Genomic DNA, 26,304 nt, shown 5'->3' with positions numbered 1-26,304 from the left:
CCCCCCTCACCAAAAATAGCATAGTCTGCTCTGATTGGTCAGCTCTCACAGGCCTGTGCAGGCCCCACCTACCACATTCCCACATATGCTCTGCTGGTGTTTTTGCAACCTCATCCATGCTGGAGACATCATGGAGGACTTTGACTGTATCATTGTGACATCACAACTTACGGAAGCCCTGACGGCTCATTTTAAGCCACATTTTCATCAGTACTGTCCACATCGCTCTGTGGATTGAGCGTTTCAGTTGACTAATGACACAGATAGCATCTTTATAATACAAAATGTGACCTTTAGTAAACGAGTGGTCTCTTACAAATGTTCCATTTTCATTTCGAAATACTAATTTCTCCCATACTACATGTTCTAATACAATACAGTTTCAGTCAAAGAGCCTCTTTACACATTATTTTAATGTAAGAACGGCAGATCAAGGCCGTGCTCCAAAGAAGAAGTCAGAGAGAAAGTCAGTCTAGTATGTTAAGCCAGTATATGTTTGAATATACACTTACATGACATGAATACAAGAGAGTGCAATTGGAAATTTAAAGGATGAAGTGCGGGATAGCAGTCCATTACATCACAATATTAAGAAATGATTGTGCGCTGGTTGGAAGATAGTAATCCTGTTGTATTACAATGTAATCGTGTCTCCTTGCCAGCACCCTCCATGATTCGTGTCTTTGTTCTTTCTTTCTTTTTCTTTTTTTTTTCCTGAGGTTTCTGTGTCATTCCTGTTTTTCCCGTTATAACACAATGAATTGTGTGTCAGTCCCTTAAGGAGAGTCTGCAGGATTGTGCACTTACAAAAAGAGTGTTTCAAGGACTCAAAATTTCCACAGGAGTGCCCTTGTGCGCTTGCCAATTTTTGATTTATTTATTTATTCATGTTAGTGTTGGACTTTCCTGAGAGCATTCCACAAAATCTGAAAAATCCCTGTTGAGGTAAGAGGTCGAACTTTGAACTTTGGGACTGGATGTAACCTGTAGAGTCACGGTTGTCTTCTTTTCCAGAGAAGATGCACATTTATAGTACAAAGACGGACACGAACATGAGATCTTTGAGCCCTGCCATGTTGTCTCTTTTGAGTTTGTACAAGCTCGGCCTGGTATTTGAGCAGTTTGGCGTTTTGGCAGCTGTGGCGAGAGGCGCGAGCGTCTTTTGGCCATCAGCATCTAAAGCATCTTTAGATAAAAACATTCACTATATTCTGGGCTGATGCTGTGATTGCTGAAATGGAGGATTGGAGTTTGTTTTGTTTAAATTACTGAGTGAAGATGTCAAGTCAGTGGGAGGTTAAAAAGGGAGGTTAAAATGACCCAGCACTGAGCCACGTCATGACCGGGGAGGAGGAGGGAAAAAAACAAAAAAAAAAAAAACCAGGAGAATAGCTCGACCTGCCCCATTATCAGTGAGCAGAGTAAAGCTGGAGAGACGCCTTGTGCAAATGCCATGGTAACCATCTTGTGTAACCTCCTTTTGAGCAATATCACATAACAGTCATCCATGAGATAAGCCAGGATAAGTGTCGTCCTGTCTTGTGAAAGTCTGGGGGAAGAGTATCACACCGAACCCCATTAGAATATCTGGCAACTTAATGTGTCTTTTATTAGCGGCACGGACGCGAGCCCATTAAAAAAATGGGACACGTGACCTTTTCCTGAAAGTTCCACCCTTCCGTTTCATCAGACATGATCTATTAAGCAGCCGTGACATTTAATTCTCTGAGATGTTTTTGGACAGTGATACACAAGCAGGGAGCTGCCATATAAATATGTATTCTTTAAAGATAAAAAAAAAGAGTGTATCGTGGAAATACGCTGATCATAATTCACCTTGGTTGTGACACAGCACATGCATTAGGCAGCTGGTGCTCTTTAGAAAAGGTGTGGGCAGTGTTGATGTGAATTGCAAAAAATATGCATTATGAAATGTGGCCTATGTGATGAATTGGGACGGCGGCCCATTTATTATCAGATAAATGTCATAGTTTCTACCTTTTCAAACGGGAACGTGATGTCATGTTGCAGTATGACGTTAGCTATACTTTGTCGATCGTGAGAAAATTAATCACCGACTGTTTTGATAACCAATAAATCATTTCGGGCAAATTGTGTGCAACGTGAGCTGGTACTGGCTTCTTAAATGTAAAGACGGATTTACCGTCAGGATAGTAAATAAAGTGTCTCTTGGTTTTGGACTGTTGGTTCGACAAAAGAAGCTATTTGAAGACGTCTTTAGCAACCTGAAAAATCGATAATGAAAATAATTGTTAGTTGCCGCCCTATTTGGGATACAGATAGAAACTAATATGTTATTTGGTGCTGAAGGAAAACTGTTAAAGAAGACATATTATGCTCATTTTCAGGTCCATATTTTTATTTTGGGTTGCTCCTTGAATAGCTTTACGTGCCTTAATGCTGACAAAAAGACAATTCTTCTCATGCTGACCAGTGCTGCAGCTCTGTGTTCCCCCTCTGTCTTTGAGCTCCTGTCTCTTTAAGCCCCCACTTCCTGAATACCCAGTCTCCTCTGATTGGTCAGCTCACACACGCCTGACCTTCTTAGATCATTAACATGCAGAAGAATCCCTTTAATAGTAAACGTGTAACATTGGAGCGATAATAAGGAACCAAAGAAACTGAGCCAAGGTTGACGTGCATTGACCGAAAACACAAAAGACAGGGTGCGTGTAATGCAGTCACAGGCTGTGTGAGTTGTCTGAATCATTATCAAGACAAACAGAAAGGCACCGCGGCTGGAAGTTAGATGTTAGACAACGTAATCCGTAGACATTTGAAGACATAGCTATGATCTTAGGCAAAACACTGACAGGCACTGAAATGAGAAATACTCTGAATAATACCAGGGCCTGAAAAGGCTTTTCAAACGCTACCTGACATAAAAAATGCTGGGCATTTTGTCTTCAATGAACATTTAAAAAAAAAAAAAAAAAAAAAAGTTTGACATTATAGAATGATGGAAATGCACACTGTCATCCAAAGTAGAGAAATCCAGTGCAGACCCACAGCCAGCTCTTCATAGAACAGTTTTTTAGTGAAGGCTGTTCACCGGGAGGTCATTTGTTTTAATACCATAAACGTGATAATCGGCCTGTTCAAACATCGCTGAGGGGACCTGGGGTGGTTGTGGATAATCAGACACTGCAAATGGCAAACACCAGTAACCTTGAATTGAAAATTATAACCTCGATTTCTTTAAAAAAAAAAAAAAAAATCAAAATGTTTGGCATTCCAGAACTTGACCTTTAATTAACTTAACATTAAAATAACTGTTTGGATGAATCCTGCAGGGCTCGCCAGATTTTTTTTTTTCTTTTAATTGAAATACAAGATATATGACGTAAATGTTATGCAGCAGACATTTTACACATGTTGTCTACTGTTGGGACACTGCAGTGTGTTATATGACATCAGCTGGTTTTTAACTGTATGATTTCTCTTGATCCAGCTTTGGTTATTCTCACACACGCTGTGGATTCTGAGCAGCTGATTGGCAAGGTACACCACTTTTAGAAACACGTGCTTGTAAAAATGTCGGGAACGCTGTCAAAAGGTTGACCTGCAAGTTTCACACAGGGGTGCAGAATCAGTGGGCTGGTGCGAGTGGATGGGAAAAAGTGGAGCTAAATAAAATGTAGCCCAGCAGCACCATCACAGATTTAAATTGATTTACCAGACAAATATCTGGTTCCATAACATCTTTAAAACAAAGACATGATCCTCCCACACTAACCAGTCGGATTCAGAGCCGGCCAGTTTGGTAAAACCCGAGCAATGCTCGTGAAATTTGGACACCATGTCAATCATCATTGAGTCATTCAGGACATCGTTAGAGTTTACCCCAAACTATCTATTAGTCCGGCGGTTGTCCGATAAATTGGACCACTGTGTTTAATCTATCAGTAGTTACTGTAGGGGGCAAAGCTCTTCAAGCTGCGGCGCTTGCTTTCCCACTGCCACTGAACAAGCTAGCTCAGTTGCTAACAAGAAAATGTGGTCACAAAGTTCATCCAGAAAAAAAAAAACAAAACATTTGTTCCATTGGCTTCTGTCTCATAACTGTCTGCAAATAATTCCTCTGTGAGCAGTTTCTTCACTAAAATATGTGGTTAAATAAAAGCTAATTAGGTGTGATAGCTTCTTCCACTTTGGACTCACTAAGCTCTCTGTTCCCTCATGAAAAATTTGCCAAGATTGATGCCGACCTGGCGAGTGAATCCACCAGTTGTGGGGGATTCCTTTTGGAATGATCTTTGCTGTTTTAAACGCTGCTGTCACTCGGCCCGGGGAGCGTTCCTGTCTCATAAATAATAGCCGTTTGCTCGCTTGAATACAATTTGAAATCTTGATTGGATGTTTGTTGTGCCTGCTGTATATGTAAATTGTATAGCAGTAACTCAGTGCCCAGTGTAAATAAAAGCTCCATAGTGTTGTCAAGGATTTGGATTACAGCCAGCAAACCGTCAAATCACTTGAACTTGGCAAACATCAAGGTCATTTGTTGTGAAGTCTTTTATTACACAAAGCTGATTTGTAAGCGTGCTCGTATGAGCTCAGCCGAGGGTTGTATTTTGGACCGCTAAGATCACCACGCTTTGCACGCTTTGTCAGGCGGTCCAGTCAGACACTTACATCAAAAGGATTCAACACGATCATCGCGGATAGATGTCCAGATGCACTCTTTAGAAAAAGAAAAAAAAATGCTCTGCATTCGAAGGCACTCCAGGCAGAACGGGGGAATCTGTGCGCGCGACCCTGTAACACAAGCAGCGACATGAATAATCATGAGAGTGAAAGTGTTAGCTCGACAGATTATCAAGACCACCTAATTACCTTGTTTAAATCTGATAGGTGATAGTAGGAGCCGGCCGATACTGATCAGCTAACGACGTGCTGGAGCCCGGCGTCGTACCCGAGCCGACACGACGGTCCTCTTCACTAGATAAAAACAGGAATTTGTGTTTAAAGCCCCCTGAACACACAGTGTGGCAATTAACAGTCTGTCAATTTATTAACAATCCCTCTTTTTTGCCATTGTGATTTGGACTCCTTTTATATTCAGCTGTCAGGTGAAATGAGGCTGCACAATGTCTAATTTCTGTATCAAGATTTAAGCGTCAGTCAGCGCTGATAAAATATTGCTGTCTACGTAAGTTTTTTTATTGAGATATTTTACACAACATGTCATATTCGCCCCGTCAAATAGACCGATTTAAGGATAATTTAGTTAAAGACTGGAATTAAGGTGATGAACTACAACACAAACACTGCGTAGGAGAAATCCTGAATCTAATAAAAAATTCAGCGAGCTACAAGGCGTTGTATGTTTTGTAAGCTATGTCTATTTTGAATGATTTATCAGTTTTAAAAGTCAGTACTGCTCGCAGTGAAACCCACATTACACTCGACATCTTTTCTGCAGCTGACCTCAGAGCAGTACCTTCGGCGAACAGGAGACCTCGTAACAGTTTTGGACGTACGAATCGTTTCGGCAGAATACATCACACACACACGGCGCAGAGTCTCAGCGCTCCACTTAAGCTAACTTACACATCAACAATCGAGCCGGTCCATCTGTCAAGGTACACTCTCCGCTGAACGTGACAGTCCTCTTAAGGCAACATTTAAATTTCAGCAGCAGTTTTGTGTTGCGGCAGCTTGAATAGCAAATGGCAAAGTAAACAGTAAAAGTGTTTACTCAAATCAACGATGATCCCGAGTCAGAATCCCCCCCCCCAGCCGCCTCCTCCTCCTCCTCCCCAAGTGTGAGACAATAAAGCGAGGCTTATGTTCCAGGAGGTGTTGCTGAACTCTTCTGGCTCGAAAGTGAAGCCAGCCTGAGCAGATGATCAGTGTGTAGCTGTAGGAGAAGCTGCATGTATTAGCCATTGTTTTGTTTGTGTGTGGTCAAACACGGTGCACCTGCTATCTCCCACACATACGTGATTTTTCTAGTTCTATTTTTGATTTTATCCTGTACGTTCCCCTGTAGTGGTACGTTGAGATTCCTGAATAACAACGACCGTTTCCTTCCTTATTCCCGTACGTACAAATTCACATTGTATATCAGGTAAAAATGATCTTTTATTATGGCTGCAGACAAACTGTTATAGGACGGCTGTAGCTCAGCAGGTAGAGCAGGTCGGCTAGTGATCGGAAGGTCGCTGGTTCAAATCACGGCTCACCTGGGCTGAACTAGACTGCATGCTGAGGTGTCCTTGAGCAAGATACTGAACCCCAAATTGCTCCTGATGCCCAGGTGCCATCAGTAAAGTGTTCTGCGATGAGCTGGCGACTTGTCCAGGGTGTACCAGCTGGGATTGGCTCCAACAACAACCCCCGCGACCCCCTTGAAAAAGGGATAAAGTGGTTACAGACGATGACATGATGACAAACTGTTATAAAATGGATTTACCCTGTGTGTTCAATTATTTATACTCAAATGTAATAACACATGATCTACTGCTTCTCAAACACTATTACAGATTCCTCTGCCTGTTTTGCTGGCATATTTTCATAAATTATAGATGTTAAACATACCTTTTTTTTCCTGAAGATGTAGGAAAGCACATGGCAAACATGCACCAATCTGAATTTTTTCCTCTTACTAATTACACATTCATAGGGTGGTAAAGTCAATGCTGGACGATTATGCAAACCCCTCGATTACCTTTGACGATTTATTTTTGCTTGCCAGCGTTTTTCAACAAATCTTGTTTCCTACATGGAAACTACGCTGCGGTTAAGAACGAGGCGAGATAGTAATTAAGGCAGATAAACTGTGGTTACGGTGCAGCTAGGGTTAAGCAACTGAAACGTTGTTTTTCTTTAGATTTCATTGATTCATTTGGCAACACCTGTGGTTACCATGGTAACAGCAGGTGCAGTTTAATAATAGAGCAACACTCGCTTTGAAAAACAAGAGAAACTCAGTGCAAGAGGGAGCAGTTATCGTTTCAGACCGTATTCAGATGAAGGCCACACGCTCGTGGTGGGAAGCTCAAATGTTGTACTGCAGCGTTTCTCAGTGGGGGGGGTGCGACACCCACCCACATAGCAGTATGTTTGAAAGAGGGGGTGTCAACTTGTTCTTCGGGGGGCTTTCACCAGTTTTAACACCAGAAATTCACAACAAGACTAATTGAAAACTTGCACCTACTCGCAAGAACGTGTTTACACTGATACCACCAGATGAGACGGGACGCATCATTCTCTAGCTCTTTACTTCGGTGCGTCTTTCAGCTTCCCGCGGCACGGCTTCACGCCGCCTTCACGGGAAACGGGACGTCAGAGAAATCATTTAGAGAATTTCACTAACACTGTCAACTCTTCCTTGGAGGAAACTTTCCCCGCAGCAGATACACTGCGAGCGCTGTGTTTTCGCCTCGATTACACAGTTTGTTTTTTTTTTTACCTTTTGTTTCTGTTGGAACAATTTAATAAGGATGCTTCTTGCTCGGCGCTTTGGTTCGGCTGCTGTTTGTGGAAGCTAATTGAGGCTCTTGATGTTACATTTCTGCAACTTTTATATGCAGCGCAGCAGCGAGACTTGTAGAATCACAATACATAACGAATCGACATCTAAAGCGTTGTAGGTATCGAACAGTGGGGGAGCCGTACTAAATCGTCAATCCTCAATTTCTCGTTTTTTTCTGAAGGGTATCGAAATGTCAGGTGTGTTTTTTTTGTTTTGCCTGACCTGGCATTCACACTAAAGTGCAACAAGCCCAACAGCAAGAAAAGAGAAAACAACCACACAACAAAAACTTTGTTTGCTTTTCCCCTGTCGATACTGCAAGAAGTAACTGCATTTACACGTATAGAGCTCCTCTGGTTTTATACTCAGAGAAAAGGGGGCAAAAACACTATGCAGGTTATCCCAGCCTCTCAGAAAAACATCTCAATTATTCATTTGTTTGGATTAGTGACGAACTACAGCGCATCGCCACAGCAGTGAGGGAATCGGATGGCTGCCAGATACCTTTAAGAAAGGATATGCATTAAATCACAAAAGGGGGGGGGACTTTAACATGTCGGTGTAATCGTATCAGAAATAGCTACAAGCGCTGCAGTCCAGAGGCTAAAATTAAACACATTCAACTTTCCACATCCCCTCACGATTCTTTCAACCCAGTGGAGCTCGGTCGTTGTTCCTCTCAGCGCTCTCATGCATGATATCTTTTCTGTTGGACAATTAAACATTTAATTCATATTTTAAAAAAAATGCAGACTTTTGCATCGAGGGAGTTAATAGTCTGAGCTATTTTCGTGACGTGCTTCAATTTTCTTGGTGTGGACCAACGTCGCCGTTTCCAGACAGATGCGTCAGAAGATGAAACCTGGGGAGGTGATAGAAGTGTCACGTACTCTCAGATGGCCCCGCAAATCTTATTTTGAGAACCTTCAACTTTGAACAAAGTTGAGTCTACATGGGGAAGTCGCTTTATGAACATTAAATACATGAAGGCGACATGCATAAGTCACCTGGATATACGACGGAAATCATCCCGATGCGGATGTAATAATGTAATTTCATTCCTCCTCGTGCTGCTTGTGACTTTACATTTGGCTCGTAGTCACTCACCTTTGATTCTATATTCATAAACCGTATTATATATAAAACACGCTGCCTCCCACAGGGCTGTTCATCATCTGCACATTGCATTACGAGCATGATCCGTGATGCAAACGTCTTATTATTCGTCGCAATGTGAATTGAAGCACTTTATAGCGTAAACCTGCCTTGAATTATGAATGTCTTGTTGATAATAGGTCTGAGTAGGGGAAGCGCTCCTAGGAGAAGGTTCTCAGAGGAACCAGCGAGCTTGTTCCTGTTTCAAATTTGTACCTCTGTCAGTGAGGTCATAGTTTTCGCTCATGCCCATGTATTTAGTTTGTTTGTGGTGTGTGGGTTTGTCTGCAGGATTACACAGAACTTGCTGAGTGGATTTCAAGTGAACTTGGATGGAGGACAGGCCTTGGCTCATAATAGACCTCATTGTGATGTGAATCCAAGGGACAGATTTTCTTTTCTTTATTTAACATTGAGAGACAGACAGAACAATGTTTCCACTTTTTTATTTTTTTGGCTAATTTCTCATTTTAATAATCATCAAAAATCATCAGTATTAACAATTGATGGGTGATGAGGAAAAGCTCAGGGCTTTTTAGGTGTCTAGTATCCATGAATGATTATAATTTGATGAGGATCCTCGATCATTTGGAACCAACTTGGAATTCTGGCCATATCCCAAAAATTAAACCTTTGAGAATTAAAGATCGGCACTGTCAGTGTTGCCTTTACCAGCGCAAGGATTCTTTTCATATTAAACCTCCACTGGTCAACTGAATTTACACTTAAAAGAAGTTGGGATGTGTCTGAGAAAAGTTCCTGTCTTTAGTTTAGCTCCGTAGCTACACAGAAGCAGTTTCTTGAGCAGCTAATCGGTGGTTCTGTTGAATTTGCTAGTTTGGCATTAGCTTTTTGGATAACTGTCTCTCTCCACCTTTCGGATACAATTCACATCACTTGATCTTAAATCTCACGGCGCTTCTCCAGCACAGCCTTTATCTACCCACACCGGTGCAACATCCAGACTGCAGCTGCTCTTCCCCCCCCACACGATCCACCCCGCTGACTGCACACTTCTGCAGCAATGAGTGTCACCGTGTTAACGGGGCTGTGTGGTGTCAAACCATGTGCGCTCGTTCCTGCCTCGTATTTCTTTGTACTCACATGATCTTACGTAAGAGCGAGGCAGGTGTGGCTGACATGTGTCTCTCAGCCGCTCGTTCTCCTTGAAGCATATTGCACCTTCCGCTGGGGATCGGGAGGGAATAACAGGTAACAAAACACCGAGCTGCAACACGCTTTGACAGCATCCAAATGTAAGTGGATGCCAATGATTTATTTATGCAAGGAGATGAAAACAAAAAAAAACGAAAAATCACATTTTGGGATGGAATTTAACAGAACATTACAGGCCGGACTTGTTTTGATTACATGATGGGAACAATACATGGGTATGCCTGTTACTGTGACAACAGAGATTGCAGTAACAGTTCAATTAAACATACGCGCAGTTCAAATTAAAGTGATTTCGCCCAGCAGGGGTGCGTTTGATTGGACTGAGGGTCGTTTGCATCGAGTAGAATCTGGCAAGAGGAACGGAACTCTGAAATGCCGCTCGCTTTTTTAATGTACTTTTTTTTGTCGTCGTTTTTCTTTCGACTTCATCTGAACGTGTTGATAGAAGTGTCTTTATTAACAGTGTCAGCTGGAGGCATTCAAGCCAAACACGTGGACACATGTTGTGGTACCTTTTTGTCATCCTCAAACACAACCGCTGCAAATCTCTCAAGAACATGTGTAACAACAGAATATTATGAGCTGAAATCTGGTTATTGTCATGTTACTCCTGTTGACATGACAACTGCAACAGCTATTTTAATGTCTTCATTAGTATAGAGGCTATTAGTGCAGACATAAATATACATGCTAACCTGCAGGCCTGTCAATAGCTTAATTACGTAACACAACGCTGGCAGAAGACGGGATGGGATGAAATGGGTTTTATCATTTTTTCTACTGTAGTTTGATATTGATTTTGTTGCCTGGTAACTTAACAAACTAGTTCTCCTGACATCCCTCCAAGACATAGGTTGCTTATTAAATCCAATAACGTCCTGCAGTGAATTAGACAATATTAGAGTTATAACAAAAAGCAGGATAGAATACCGCACTTGTTCAGAGAAAGTCAGGATTATTGCTCCCTCGAAACAGATAATTTCTTTTTTTCTACAGTGGCTTATAAAAAAAAACCACAGTCAACAGCCAAGTTGCGTCTCTCTTTTTTTGCCGCTGCTGAAATTGAATTGGTTCGAAATGAGAATCGAGGGCAACGTGATTGCAGGAAGGCTGTTTACTTTGGGAAAAATGTACGGCACAGTCACAAATGATTGGGACAGAGATGCGCTTTGATTCCACAAAATGTGAAATGAAACAATGGCTGTGAGTTAAAGTGCTGACGTTCAGCTTCGGGGATGGGGGGGTTTTCCCGTCGCCTCCAATTGTAAAAAAAAAAAAAAAAAAAACAATGCAGCAGGACATTGATCCTAAACAGGGAGAAAAAGGAAACAGAGTGTTTTTCGGCCTAATAATCGGTGGCTCCAGAGTCCGACTGAGCACCTGCTTAATACCAGACTGAAGGTGAAAGACCCTGAAAAAAGGATGATGTGAAGGTGCTTCTGAAAGTGCCATTTTGTCAGAGAGATCTCAGAGAATTACAGTCTCATGCCATTGTTCCCACACAGTCGTACTGTGGAGGAGGTCACTAATGGAAAAGTCCTAAATATGTCTTTTTAACGGTACCATGTGTTTGAACACTTGCATGTACAGTCAGAAAACAGTTTAAACAAGCATTTAGTTTAACATAACCGAACCCGCTTTGGTCTACATACTGTGTGTAATAGATTTTATTGGATTTCACAGCAGGTTTCATCTTCAGCTGCCAGGTTATCTTCACAGATCAGTGTGGCGGAGCTTTAAGAAAGGATTACAGGATGAACTTGACTTTCAGCAGACCACTTAACCACACACGTCACCTCTGCTACCTGCACCTGCCCCTGACGCAGCCACGCCAGGCTTTCCCGCCACTGGTCTGTGCAGCTCCTCTCGTCCTTCCTCATTTTGACCTCACACTCTTTTCATAAAGAGTTAGCAGCTGTACACTTTGCCCTTTTGTGATTACAATTATCTTTTGTTTGAATAAAAAATATATTTTTCTGCTGGAAAGAACTTTTGATTTAGTGGGCAGTACTTTTCTTTCACCTGTGTCCATTTTTTTAATTTTCGTTTGTTGGCTGGTTGGTTGGTTGGTTAGTTGGTTGTCAGAGGGATTACACAAAAACTATTGAATGGATTTCCACAAAATTTCAATGGGTGATGAGCTTCAGTTGGCTTTTTGGTTTGTTGGCTGGCTGGTTGGGTTCCATTTATGTGACATAATAATGTTGTCTTGCACAATAGTAATTGTAAGTTTGTACGTTTTTTTCAAATTCGAACCGTTTTGAATTTAACCAAACCACAAATGGACACACAAAATGAGCATCACATTACTGACCCCTTATTTAATTATAAGTGAGTTGTATATAAACCTTCCCTCCCCCCCGTGGCTTTTATCCCACTGTTCTATCTTGACGTCCTCCAAATTAAGGGAGAGGGGTTTGCTTGTCACTTGGATGCGGGCTGTCACAGCCGGTGATGAATTAGTCATTCGTGCACATTGCCAGTGAAATATTCACAACGCATCCACATCAACAACACGAGACGTACATTGACAGAATATTAGTTGGGCGTCCTTGGGCGATTGGGTTACTTTTGGAACGAGCACTGAGCTGGGTATAGTTGTTCACCAATGCACCAGTGTTTCTCCTTCGTACTGGAGGCTACAGTATGATGTAAACTCGTGCGATATTGTGCAGCTCTGGCTTGGTGTCATCACTTTTCAATGCGCACATTTAAAAAGTAGGCTGCAGCAGCGTCTGGCCCGTGGCTACGTTCAGACTTTTGGAGTTTCCTGTCAGCTTTCGATCCTCTGGCTCTTTTGGCTCTTTCTCAGTCTACAGTCAAGAATAAAGCTGATTGCAGTTTGGCTGGAGGGAGCTTAGCGTTGAACGTGCCCGCCTGAGGAACGTACGTTCGTTAATTCAATGTTATCCTGTAAATCTCATTTTAGATTGCACCCCTCTAGACATGCTTTCATGTATTGTCTTCATCTTTGCAACCACCTTCTCTGCTTCCTCCATTTTAGTTTTTTTCTGGAATGTAGATTTGAAAAGGATTATAGTCAGCGTCATGATTATTGTATGATTTTATGAATTCGTTTGTTTTGTTTTTGTTGCATTTAACAGTGCATCAGTGAGACTGGGCAAATCATGTCAACATGGCTGAGCCGCCTCCTCTATTTAACTTAGTGGGCCATTTTATTCTTAAATTAGCTTAAAGCTCGAGGCAAAGCAGCTGTCAGACTGCTCCCTCAAACTGTGTGTATCGCCCACAGACACCTATACGCAGGCTCACACAGCTAGCGTTTCACCTAGATCATCGCTAATTAGTGTGTCACCAGATTGCGCACACTACTTGGCTTCATTATGACGCATTCCCCTACTCATAACTACCAAACACAGTTCAGCACGCAGCTAAAGGAGAAGTAACATCCCCCCTAGAGGCAGCGATGTTCATCTGTACCAAATTCTCAGTGTCCGGCCAGTAGCTGTCAAGATATCTCACTCTGTTTGTGTGCCGGTAAAGGAGAGTCCTAAGATAAAAAAAAGGGTTTCCCATGTGATCTACAGGTGTAAAGGAACAAGAACAGTGGCGACCAACAGCAACATATTGATTTTCTGGTCCGGCGGTGACAGAGGGCCTTTTCTGTCTAACATCTCCCGATCGGCTCCTGCTGCCTGCTGTTTTATGATCCCTGCTGCCGCCGCTGCTGCTTTAATAACCTGCATTGATGCCTCATTAAGGCCCCCTTTAATTGACTTCTACTTGATAATTTGTGAACTTTCTCTAATCCCAACTTGTGTTTTCGTGTTGTTAATTATGGGGGTGAATGCAGCGTAGTGAAGAAATATAATGACAATTAATTTGTTTTGACCTGTGTTTTGAATTGCGCTCAAGGCCCTCCGCCGCTGTCAGGATCTGCCCAGCGAGCCGTTATCCCTTTTCATTAAGATGTTTGGCAGTAATTTCTTGGGTTAATTGCAATTATGAGAAGTGTGTTAGCTTAAGTGACATTTTCTTTTGGGAAAAGTACCAAAAGTCTCTGTTTTTTTCTGGCTGTTGTGCGATGAGGATGGGGAAGCAGCATCGCATCTGATCGAGCTGCTCTTTGTGTTGGAGAGCTTGTGGTAAATAGAATAAATTGCGGGGATGAAGCTCGTGTCCTACGTCAGCAATAACAGCACAGTTTTCCTCTGCAATTATGGGGTCCCCATGACCTCAACCCTGTGACGAGTACTTACAACCTGAAATGTTTATTTCCACAGACAATTTAAAGGTAGGAGTGGGCGGTATGATGAAAAATTTCATCGCAGTTGTGACGGTATATCACAATATCACAAAAACTGATGGGATACTCCACTTGAAACATGATTCCACTCTCTTTACTCTAATAGCAATGTCATAAATGTATTTTTTCAGCCAAAAAAAAAAAAAATACATAAATGACAGCTCGCTACATAAGCCAGCATGTGAACAGAACAATTTATCATAACATGTGTCTTTGCTCTGGCTATCACATCGTGAATGGGTTGTTTTTGTTGGGTTGTTACACTGATCTACTCGTTTCTGTTGTGTTTGATGCAACCGTGGTTCTGATGCAACCTGCCGGGTCGCTAACGCTAGCTAGCCAGCTGTCTGACGAGTTCATAAATGTGAATGTCCTCGTTCTGTGTCTTACCAAATGAATAACATATGAATAACATAGAAACATGTTTGCATGGCGTCTCTACCCTCCCTGACTGCATTACCAATGAGTTGGGCTAAAGTTCCTTATCAACCTGCCTGATTAATATGTTACAGACATTCTTATCAGCTTTAATGACACTGTCATTAAATCACTGGAGTCAGCAGTGATTTTTCATCTTAACCACGACTTAAAAGAATCTATTGCAAGGAAAAAATGTAGGGTGTAAGGTTCAACAGTGATCCTATTACAATAATCCTAATATGGTTTAAAGCTCGATTGACATAAAGTCTGCCGAATCTCTGCCTATTACCCCCTGCAGCCCTCCCCTTGTCTTCAGGGGCTTCGCCCTTCATTTTATGACATGCCACATGGTTAACATGTCATATTACTTTTTTTTCTCTAATTAAAATACACTCTTTCAGTCAGTTGAAGAAGTTAGTGATGTAGTATTCACCAAAAATTGTGAAATGAACTGATGACTGCACACAATGGCTTTTATTCGTATTGACTAGTCAGGTTCTGTAGGATTCGGGTGTTTCCCCTCCGCCGGGTCGCCTCAGCATCCTCAATGCATCAAATAGTTGTTGCACATCACAAAGAAGTGGAGCTGAATTTTCTAGTGGTGGTGCTTTTGAATTCTGATATCATGTTGCACTCTCCTGGAGTGGCAGCCATTTCTTCCCTCATCTCCTATTCGCGTATCACCCGGTGCTCACTGGCAGTCTGTACATGGAGGCATTCTGGATAGCTTCAATGTCTAGTGTGAATAGAGGATGAGGCCCTTTGGCTGAGCCTACACATGCAGCCTGACGAATCTAATCTTAGCTCCGGCTCCTCTGTTAGCCTCACACTTCATCACCACCACGACTTCCTCATCTTGCCTATAGTACAATAAAGGTTTAATGGAACATAAAGGCATCTAAACATCTCTTTTAAAGAAACCTGCTAAAAGAAACATTCCCTTAATCTTCAATCACATCTTCCTACAGCAAGTGTGGTTACCCAGTTTTCATGGCATGATGCCTATGAGCAATCCCTTATGTTTACATCATGCTGAGTTGTCATGTTGCCATGTCTCCTGCTGCCCGAAAGTCAAACCTTCGAGTGGAATTGACCAAAACCACAGATTCAAACAGAAATGCACTGTATTAAACTGAAGTGCAAATTTTGCTATCCGTGCAGTTATTTTTTGACATGCGCTACTTACCAAATTACCAGTCCTATAGCTTTTGTTTAATATGAGCATGACTTCCTTTCTCTGAACCGACATCTGCAAGAGTGCGCAGTATGTTAAAAGTCTGTTTCTAAATTATTTATTAATTTTTCGTGGTTTTAGGGGAATAAATGAGATGGGATTCACACCTGAAAGGTACAGTTGTGCAGATCGGTACCACTGATGCCTGGTGAAGTAGAGATTAGTCTAGTTGGCATATTCTGAGTGCTGAATCGTAGGCAACTAGATGTGTTTATTTTTCTTGAAGATGTTTAACCTCTCATCCAAGAGGTTTCTTCAGTTCTAACTGACTGGAGGGGAGTTGCAGGCTTTTAAACTCTGTGCGGGAGTGTCCTCACAGAGTTGTTAAGGACATCTGTGAGCTCTGAGTTTCAGATTCGTTAGGGTCACTTGCGGGTCATTGATCCAACCAGCCTTCATGTGGTTTGCGAGAGCTAGGTGAGTGATTGCCATGACATGAAACTCAGAGCTCACACGTGTCCTTAAAGACTCTGTAAGGACACTCCCACACAGTCTGAAAAAAGGCCAGTTGCCTAAGATAGAGCACTTGGAATTACGAAGACCTGGATCACAGAGAAGCCTCAAAACTGTTAAGTTTTTTGTCAGCAACAAAATCAGTCAATCAGCCAAATAAGGAACTGTGTGTTTTGCAGGGTCTTCAGGTAGTTCTCCCAACCAAAACAGTAGAAGGCAATTGATTGATCAGATGATTCAGTTCCCACACCAGTTATTTCCCCCCAGGATCTCTTAGCAAAGGGAAGACACCTGTAGTGAACTGCACTCACAGAGACCGGTTCAATGAAAGAAATACACTATATTACCAAAAGTATTCACTCACCTGCCTTTACTCATTCTATGAACTGAAGTGCCATCCCATTCCTAACTCATAGAATTCAATATGATGTCGGTCCACCTTTTGCAGCTATTACAGCTTCAACTCTTCTGGGAAGACTGTCCACAAGGTTGAGGAGAGTGTTTATAGGAATTTTTGACCATTCTTCCAAAAGCGCATTGGTGAGGTCACACACTGATGTTGGTCGAGAAGGCCTGGCTCTCAGTCTCCGCTCTAATTCATCCCAAAGGTGTTCTATCGGGTTCAGGTCAGGACTCTGTGCAGGCCAGTCAAGTTCATCCACACCAGACTCTGTCATCCACGTCTTTATGGACCTTGCTTTGTGCACTGGTGCACAGTCATGTTGGAAGAGGAAGGGGCCCGCTCCAAACTGTTCCCACAAGGTTGGGAGCATGGAATTGTCCAAAATGTTTTGGTATCCTGAAGCATTCAATGTTCCTTTCACTGGAACTAAGGGGCCAAGCCCAGCTCCTGAAAAACAACCCCATACCATAATTCCTCCTCCACCAAATTTCACAGTTGGCACAATGCAATCTGAAATGTACCGTTCTCCTGGCAACCTCCAAACCCAGACTCGTCCATCAGATTGCCAGATGGAAAAGCGTGATTCATCACTCCAGAGAACGCGTCTCCACTGCTCTAGAGGCCAGTGACGGCGTGCTTTACACCATTGCATCCGACGCCTTGCATTGCACTTGGTGATGTGTGGCTTGGCTGCAGCTGCTCGGCCATGGAAACCCATTCCATGAAGCTCTCTGCGTACTGTACTTGGGCTAATCTGAAGGTCACATGAAGTTTGTAGCTCTCTAGCAATTGACTGTGCAGAAAGTCGGCGACCTCTTTGCACTATGCGCTTCAGCATCCGCTGACCCCTCTCCGTCACTTTACGTGGCCTACCACTTCGTGGCTGAGTTGCTGTTGTTCCCAAACGCTTCCATTTTGTTATAATAGAGCTGACAGTTGACTGTGGAATATTTAGGAGCGAAGAAATTTCACGACTGGATTTGTTGCACAAGTGGCATCCTATGACAGTTCCACGCTGGAATTCACTGAGCTCCTGAGAGCGGCCCATTCTTTCACAAATGTCTTGTTTCACAGTCTGCATGCCTGAGTGCTTGAATTTATACACCTGGGGCCAGGCCAAGTGATTAGAACACCTGATTCTGATCATTTGAATGGGTGAGCGAATACTTTTGGTAATATAGTGTATATAGAGGTCAAGTCCATAGTTTGTGCATGTTATCACGGAGCTAGCAATAATGGTGCACTTGCAGTCAGTGGTTACACACACATTCTCAATGCCACTATTGATGTCTCTCGCCAAAGGGAGTTATCTTCCCATCAGATATCAATGCATGGAGACAATGGATTATCTAGACACTGGTGGTTGCCGGAGAATACAGGATACTGCCAGCAGAGCTTTGTCTTATTTTATAATTGAAGGGTCCCTTTCTCTCCGCACAGCAACAGTAGATAGCAGATGCCCAAGTTTAGTCTATAAACTCAACACTATGTTTCTGGCTTGCTAAGCTGCTTGTCATCCACAGATGTTGACTTGCAGAGGAGAGCAGCTTGACAGCTGTAGAGGCCCATGTAGTTTTAACACTCTAAGTGGAAACAAAGCAATATACAATCCCAAGGCAAGCATTCCCCACAGCACCACCATCCCTGCGAAAGTTTCCCACAAACCACTCTGACCATTTAATTTTAAACAAAACCCATAAAAGTGTCCCGCTGGCAGGGCGGCATTACCGCCTCAAACAGCTCCAGCTTTGTGTGTCAATTTGTCCCGTTTTATGCGCGGAGATGCGAGCTCGGTGCCGTTTCAGCTCACGGATGGCTGACGTGAACAGATGTTGGGGATGTTAAGGTACCACCACTCGCAAGTCACATGTGAAAGGTTGAGAGCAGACCGATTTGTGAGTCTCACGTGCAACATCTGACGCCTCATTGGGTTTTTACGCTCGTGTGTGCACCATCGCTAGTGCATGCGAGGAAGCAAGCGGTACAATAAACAATCTGACAGACACTTAAACCACAGCTACGGTACGCTATATCAGCCAGTAAGGACATACAGGACTATTGTGCACATCCCTGGGATTACTGTGCAGGTTGAAGGCGCTCAGAACTCGACCTTGTGCTGCATGTTCAGTCAGATTTAACTGACAGGGGACAAGACCAGACAGCTGTGAAAATCAAAATTGTTATGTAACCATAGCAAGCATAAGCATCGGGCTATTCACTGTGTAAAGTATACTATATATTTATTGATGTGTTTGGTTGTGTTTGTATCATTTTCAGTCTTCCACTTCTTACCATCTTACTATCGATTACGTCTAATATGTAGCTAAAAGATCAATACCACTCTTTATCCATCTATTGAATGTGACGCCACAGCTAGCAGCCTCTCGGTTGAGCTTAACGACTCAAAACTGGGTAAAACAGTTAGCATGGCGCTCTGGATGTCTGAAGGCAAGAAAAATTGTACAGTTTTATTCAGGGACAAGTACTAATACTTGTACAGATTTAAAAAAGTGGGGATTGATAACCTTGAGAGGTGCTGGTGGCTGGATTTTGTCTTTAGCAAGATGTTTCCACTTGTTATGCTATATTAGGCTAACCAATAATAGCCCTAAATGTTATCACTATCTTACTGTGGCTCCAGTATAGCGTTAAGAAAAAAATAAGACAAACAATTTGCTTCATATTCCAAATAAGATAGTGGCTTCTCTAAATCACGTAAACTTACCCAACTCACAATGAGTCTTTTACCCATGTGTAGAGTCACATATTGTGTATAATTCACATTAATCTTTTCTCTAAGTTGGATTTCAGCCTCGGGCCGTGTGCGCATTAACTTTTTCGATGACAGTTCGGAGCGTCCTCACGCATCCCCCCTCCTCCTCCTCACAACGAGTAGAGGTGTCGTAAGATGGAGTCACACGGAGGACTTTAATGAACTAAATCATTTTCCAGGCATCTGATTCCTGTTTTGCCGCTCACATTACTTACTTTGAACATCCTGTAACATTGCACGGCATCTCTCCACTGTATTTTCCCGTCATCCCTTGTGTCTGCCGACTGGCAGTGGTGTGTGGATGTTGTCGGGCTGAGCGTGGAGGGGATGAGGCGGCATTCAACCAACAGTTAGCGCCACATAAAGCCTTTATCACACCTAAACGGCTCCGTCTCCCAAAGCCAGAGTCAGATAAGCACTGCCCATTCATCTGTAATGATGTGGAAGCGGGAACCAACTGAATTGAGTTGAGAGGGAAAGGCTAACTCCGGCACAGTGTAGATGGCTGAAAGGGTTGCGTTCACCAACGGGGTTTTGCTCGATGTCTGAACACGCTAGTATTTGTTTTGTGTTCTCTGAGGATTGAAGTCGATTATAAGTCAAGTGTTGTTTTACACTTCAAAATATTGTAATTATCTACAAGATGAAAATAAGAAGCAGGGGCCACATTACACCACGATCATCGATAAAGCTCCCCTCTGGACTGCAAATTAAGTTTTCGCAACCGGTCTGAATACTTTAGGGTAATAATCCGCCTTCACAAGCTCGCTGCATGCTTCTCCAAGTTCTTCCTAGTTGGTGACATGAGGCAGATTCAAATGTAACCTTTTGCTCTTGCCACAGTTTGCACCCCAGTGTGCCCCATGGTGATGTGATCACAAGTTTACAACTAAATACAGCTGTGTGTTTGCACCCAAAATCCATTAGGGAGGCATCACACAAGCTGCTCTTGCAGATGTGATGTACATGGCTGTTTGCCTGTTCAGCGAGGACGTGATGCATGACCAGAGTTGAATTTTAGAACTATTCCAGTTGTAAAATATGCTGATTTTAGACCAGAGCCGCAGGAAACCAAGAGTTTAACCAGACCGGCCACTTATCACGAGCGGTGGTGATAAAATGCAAGCCTAAAAGTGTCACTTAAATTGTGTGTTGAGATTGATAATGCGGTCAGATGGTATTACAATGGTACAATGAAGATTTGTACCTCTCATTTTAGACACCATGTCTGCTACTTTATCTGCAGAAGTGAAACCTGTGAAATGAAAAATGGTTAATTGAACTGTTAGAGGTGAGTCTCGGTTTCGACTGTTAGACAGCAGAACCCGTTTAATTGCAACAGTTAAATCTGGAGGAAGGCGACAAAGTTTTTTATTAAATTCAAATTGGACGAGGCTTCGAGAGGCTACAGCGACACTGGTGGCTCCGTGAAAGATGTACGAAGGCACAGTAAATGTCAGCAGGCTAGCATACTCATGTTGACTTGTTTACCACGTTCATGACTAAGATTAGTGCGTTAGCGTGCTAAAATGTGCTCCTGTGATCCTGTGGCCAATCAATAACACCCATGACGTCCTCAATATTTACCTTTACTTCGTCATCTGCCATGAAACAAGAACGCATTACATCATATGCACACTGGGGCTCAGTCCCTGCGTCAGATATTTTCAATAATTTACTTAATATTCACTCATTACAAGATTCACCTTTTTCACATGAACAAAACCATGTGGGTGAATTTGTTCGAGATTGTATCTCTAAATTAATTAATTCATGGCTCTGTGCATGAAGTTTGAATGGTCGGCTTATTGTAGATGCATCACTGGTTTTAGGTAGAGTTGGGCAATATATATAATTATTATGTTGTTATCATGATACAATCTTCTTTTCATGGTTTTAAAGGCTGCATTAGTGCACAGTGATGTCATTTTTCTGAACTTACCAGACTGTTCTACTTGTCTTTACCCACCAACTCCTTATATCCACTATTGCATGATGACTACTTATCAAAAATGCCAATTGTGTTAATGTTTTGTAAAAGTAACAATTGTCCTCAACACGGTTGTGATATTTAAATTGAGGTATTTGATTTTGTCACCCAGTCCTTATGTTAATTAAGTGCTTTTGAGGAGATCTCAGAAAATTGAGATCCAGTATATATTGTCATACACACTAAATTATTGCTATATTATATTATATTAAGGCCATTACTGCCTAGCCCGAGTTTTGTCATTTTGATCATTAGATTTTTGCGTCCCCTTCCCCGTCTTCAGGACCACTACATCACATGTCATTACAGCTATACTTGCCCCTGGAGTCTGTAGTAGCAGGAGAGTAGCAAACTTTAGCCATGGCTTAATAGAAAATGTTCCACAAAGGAGTCATCTGCAGTCAAGTGTCATTATTCCAGACATCTCATCTTAGGTTAAATCATCTCCTCCATGTTGTCCTCCTGTGCCTGTTTAAAGACACTGACAGGGCTTTAACACTACACTGATTCACACACACACACTGACTCGAATCTGTCCTTGTCTTCCAGGTGTAATTGGCTTCCTGACTGCAGCTCTGGACCCATCAGGAGTTCCGAGGCGGACGACGGATGAGACCACAGAGTCTACCTGAGAATGCTACCTGTCCCTCACCATGTCACCCTAGGAAAACAGTTAATCTGTCCCCGTCCACAGATCCTCTTTTTGCCTTTGTTATCTCCCATCACCCACTGAGTTTGTGATCCTCCTCTGCACCGAGCTGAAGTCCTACTCATATGACGAAAACAGCTTTTATTTTGGACATGTTGTTTTTTCCTCTCAATGCTGCCAGCCACCAAGGCTATGGTGGGAAGCGCCGTTATACTTCTCAGCAGGTTGCTGATCACTGTCTGCTGTGGCTCTTGGGACTAGCGCTACACCTGACCCTGTCCACATGTCAACGGGTCGACCTGAAACACCCCATAGTATCCACAGGCTATGGAAAGGTCCGTGGTATTAGGAGGGATCTCAACAATGAGATCTTGGGGCCCGTGGAACAGTACTTAGGCGTGCCGTATGCCACCGCACCTATCGGCGAGCGCCGCTTTCAGCCTCCCGAAGCTCCGGGCTCCTGGCAAGAGATCCGCAATGCCACCCAGTTTGCCCCAGTGTGTCCCCAGAACGTGCACGGGGTTCTGCCTGAGATCATGCTACCAGTGTGGTTCACAGACAACCTGGATGCTGCAGCGACGTATGTTCAGAACCAGAGCGAGGACTGCCTTTACCTCAACATCTATGTGCCCACTGAAGATGGTAAGTGAGACAAAACTCTCATGCTAGATTAAGGAGGAGATTAATTTAGTCTGGGTCTGTTAAAGGTCAGCGTTAGAGTCAAATCCCAGGTCTGCCTCTTGGCATCAAGCTGATGGAAATGATTTGTTTATGTCGCAACTGTTTGAGTATTTGTTGGGGAAATCATTCTGGTAGACAGGAGAGCCCTTAACTTGATCCGAAAGGCGCGGTAAAGATTACCAAAGAATATGTTCTCTGATGCACGTCCTGCGCAATGTCCTGGGGTCGTATCATTATCATTCTCAATTATTATCAATTATTAAGTCATATCGTTTTCGAGATTATCGTTCTTAATTATTATTGTTTTCCTAGATTACCAGTCTGTAGCATAGTCCCATAAAATATTCTAACTTTTATTCCTTATACTTTGATTAGTTTTAACATTTTATCATACATTCAAATTTCACATATGTAGAACATGTTCTTCTAACTAGCTACTTTCTATTCCAAGTAATGACATTAAGACATGCAACCTTTTAGCTGGTCTGACACTAATTTGTTCACAATGTTTTGTTAGCTTACTAACACTAACTTTTTGCTCAAGTAATGCGGAGGAAGTCTTGTGTGTGAAGTCTTGTGAAGTGTTTTGAGTGATATTCCCCTTTAAATGCCCTCATTGCTGTCTAGAAAGCCTCCATAACAACAACTTGTTTTATGGACATGGATGCTGTGCTACTGTGGTCAAGCTAGAGAAACTAATGTTGGAGTAGGTTAAAAGTAAGTAAAGGAAATATAATACATTTACCAAAGACGACACTGTTTCTTATTCTCTGTTCAGTCTAAATTCAACAAAAGTCTTACGGGTATGTCAGACAATGAAGACGAAAAATAGCAGAAAAAAGTTCAGTTCCTGCTAAAATCTATCAATTGTAATAAGATGAGTGTAGAATTGTGTAGTTTAGACCTGCACAGTAGGGCTTTTTTCAGCTGATACAATAAATGATTATTACCTGCTTCTCATGGCTGATATATCAGCAAGATAACCGATATTGTCACAGTTTGGTATTTTTTTTAAAACGTTCATACACAACTGATGGTAAGAAAGGCTAAAAGGTGTTGCGAGTAAAAGATGATGATGATGCAATGTTCCACAGCTCTAACTGAATTTGTCATGTTATGGTTTTGGGGTATTTTTGAAGGGATACACATGCAAGTTACAACTCTTCAGGTTACTGTGCTGTAATTACTGCGGTTTGACTGTGAATAACATCTTTGTGTAGCAGCTTGATTAGAAAAAGCAAATCAAAATCCAAATGCAACCTTGTTTCGGTGTCTTGGGGGTCAAAAACTAATAAAAAAAATCCAAATACAGCAAAGCCTCCACCCTTTCCTGGGCCAGCGTTCGAGAAAGCAGATGGGTAGGTAAAAGAACACAGCCTCAAAGAGAGGGAAAGCATATGCCACTGATGATAAAATGTTTAAAAAAAAGTCTATGATTAATGGGCTCACCTGAGAGTACTCAAGAAAAACATGTTTGTGCATCGCCGCTGCTGGTCGTATGGGAAGTCACTGTTGTATTTCTAGCAGTAAAGCTGAAACCATCTTCTATTTGTGTCAGAATTGTGGCTAATTTGTTTTTATCGATGGGTGCTCCACATGGTCCTGCAAAAAGATGGAAACAGATGCTTGTGTAAAATATAAAGTGTTACTGTAAGTATAAAGTTAGACGAAGCAGGGAATAAAAAAATATATTGTAATCTTGTTTTTTATCTACTCTAATATATGGGAACATTGAACGTTGAAAGAGCGCTCTGTGGTTGCAATATGTGAGCTTATCGTACATGTCACATACTCGCTGAGAGGATGATGTAGAGTGTCCCGTGATATTCCCAGCGGAGAAGGTGTGCAAATGAGTGAGACTGATTTTACATGTAGCCCCTATTTGCTTGTCAGAATCTGTCACTTATTGTCAGGGGTCACTGCTTACACGAGGCTGACGCCGTCCCCGAGGATGTGTTTTGCCTCGTGTGTGTGAGAGAGAGAGAATGAGAGACTGAAGGAGAGCTGAAGTGCCTCCTGAAATCAAACACAATACGTTTTTGCACGTAACTGCTGTCAAAAATCCAAATAGTTTACACGGTGTTAGACTGGCAAAAGAATTTCCAGCTTGATAGCCCCTGAAACCTCAAGGATTAGCTTTGCATTAATGTTTTTTTTGACACATCTAGGAATGGAAATGACAATCTCTGATACAACAACTGCCAGATGTATTGTCATGAAATTCTGTACAGATATTCATGGTCCCCAGTGGCTAAATCCTCCAGACTTTGATGATCCCCTGTCTTTTCCTGTAGCATCACCAGCTGGTTGAATTTGTTTCTTTTAGCGATTGAAATGAAATGTCTCAACTGTGTGATGTATTGCAATGAAATACTGTATGTTCATGGTCCCCAGTGGCTAAATCCTCCTGACTTTGGTGATCTTTTCCCATAGCGTCACCAGCTGGTTGAATTTTGTCTTTTGAAGTAAAACGTCTCAACTGTGGGATGTATTGTCAGGAATTTCTGTACAGACATTCATGGTCCTAAAGGGCTGAACCCCCCCTGACTTTGTGATCCTCTTGACTTTTTCCTCCAGCTTCACCAGCAGGTTGTCGTATTGTTTGTTGTGACACTCAACTACTGTCGGACGGATTGCCTTGAAATTCTCTACAGACATTCATGGCTCCCTGTTGATGTATCCTGTTAAGTTTGACTGCACAGCACTTGTATTGATGGAAGGAGAAGTGTCTTGTGTCCCACCTGTCTTCACATTGTCTGCATTGCAGCTTTGCATTATTTATTTTAGCCATGCTGGTGATGTATCTCGAGGGAAATATCTCAACAACTGCTAGATATTGCTGCTAGTATTGTCATGAAAACCTGTACAGACATTCATGGTTCCAAGCGGCTAAACCCCCCTGACTTTTGTGATCCCCTGTTTTTTTCCTGTAGCGTCCAACCAGCTGGTTGAATTTTTTTTCTTTTGAAGGGAAGCATCTCAACTGTGGGATGGAATTGCCATGAAATTCTGTCCAGACATTCATGGTTCCCTGATGATGTACCATTTTGAGTTTGATGATCCCCCTTACTTTACTTGAAAGGAGTTTTAGGGATTTGGAGTGAGATTTCTCTAAAACTATTGGACGGAAGGACAGATTTGGAGGTCTCTGACTGACATTCAAGCTATTCAGCTATTGTTAGCATGCTAAAATGCCTAATCTCTAGCGAGTGAGGTAGTTGGGCACAGATTGTGAGCCCATTGAGGCAGAACTTTGATTTGTGATATTGGGTGATATAAATAAAGCTGACTTGACTCTGACGAGGCAGGTTAGCTTGCTAAAATAGTATCAGTGAGTGTTGGTCGAGCGTGTTTAAAGGGGGGATGTCGGCGCTGTTGTGTGCTGTGTTTGGCAGCGAGCAGCTGCATTCCCACTCACGGCGGATGTAGTGGGCCAAAACGAATTGGCAGCACAGAATCATAGGCAGCCTGGATCAAAATGTTTTGGTGCCAAATCTGGCCTGCACAACTCGATTTTGACACATTTAATCTGCGGAGTACAACATTATGTACTATCCTCCCATTCTACCTTAAGTCCCCCCCCCACCTGATATATCTGTTTC

The 26,304-nt window shown here is 42.4% G+C and overlaps 1 protein-coding gene and 1 long non-coding RNA gene across 3 annotated transcripts in view; one reads left to right on the top strand and one right to left on the bottom strand.

The window, feature by feature from the left end:
- The window catches only part of nlgn2b (neuroligin 2b), a 62,978-nt gene that overhangs the window by 4,840 nt on the left and 31,834 nt on the right, over positions 1 to 26,304 (top strand). For both annotated transcript variants that reach the window (XM_037120609.1, XM_037120608.1), the window contains exon 2: positions 21,922 to 22,663. In XM_037120609.1, coding sequence (XP_036976504.1) covers positions 22,147 to 22,663 — 517 coding nt within the window. In that variant the 5' untranslated portion in view covers positions 21,922 to 22,146. The remainder of the gene's footprint in view (positions 1 to 21,921; positions 22,664 to 26,304) is intronic.
- On the bottom strand, positions 4,541 to 6,807 carry LOC119031854. Its single transcript, XR_005078720.1, has 4 exons — positions 6,565 to 6,807; positions 6,210 to 6,373; positions 4,858 to 4,962; positions 4,541 to 4,779 (listed from the first exon to the last, which is right to left on the bottom strand). It is a non-coding gene; the product is annotated as an uncharacterized LOC119031854 (long non-coding RNA).

This window comes from Acanthopagrus latus, chromosome 13, assembly GCF_904848185.1.
Source record: "Acanthopagrus latus isolate v.2019 chromosome 13, fAcaLat1.1, whole genome shotgun sequence".
NCBI classification, from domain to species: domain Eukaryota; kingdom Metazoa; phylum Chordata; class Actinopteri; order Spariformes; family Sparidae; genus Acanthopagrus; species Acanthopagrus latus.
The sequence above is the reverse complement of the archived record's forward strand: the minus strand, read 5'-3'. Positions and strand labels throughout refer to the sequence as shown.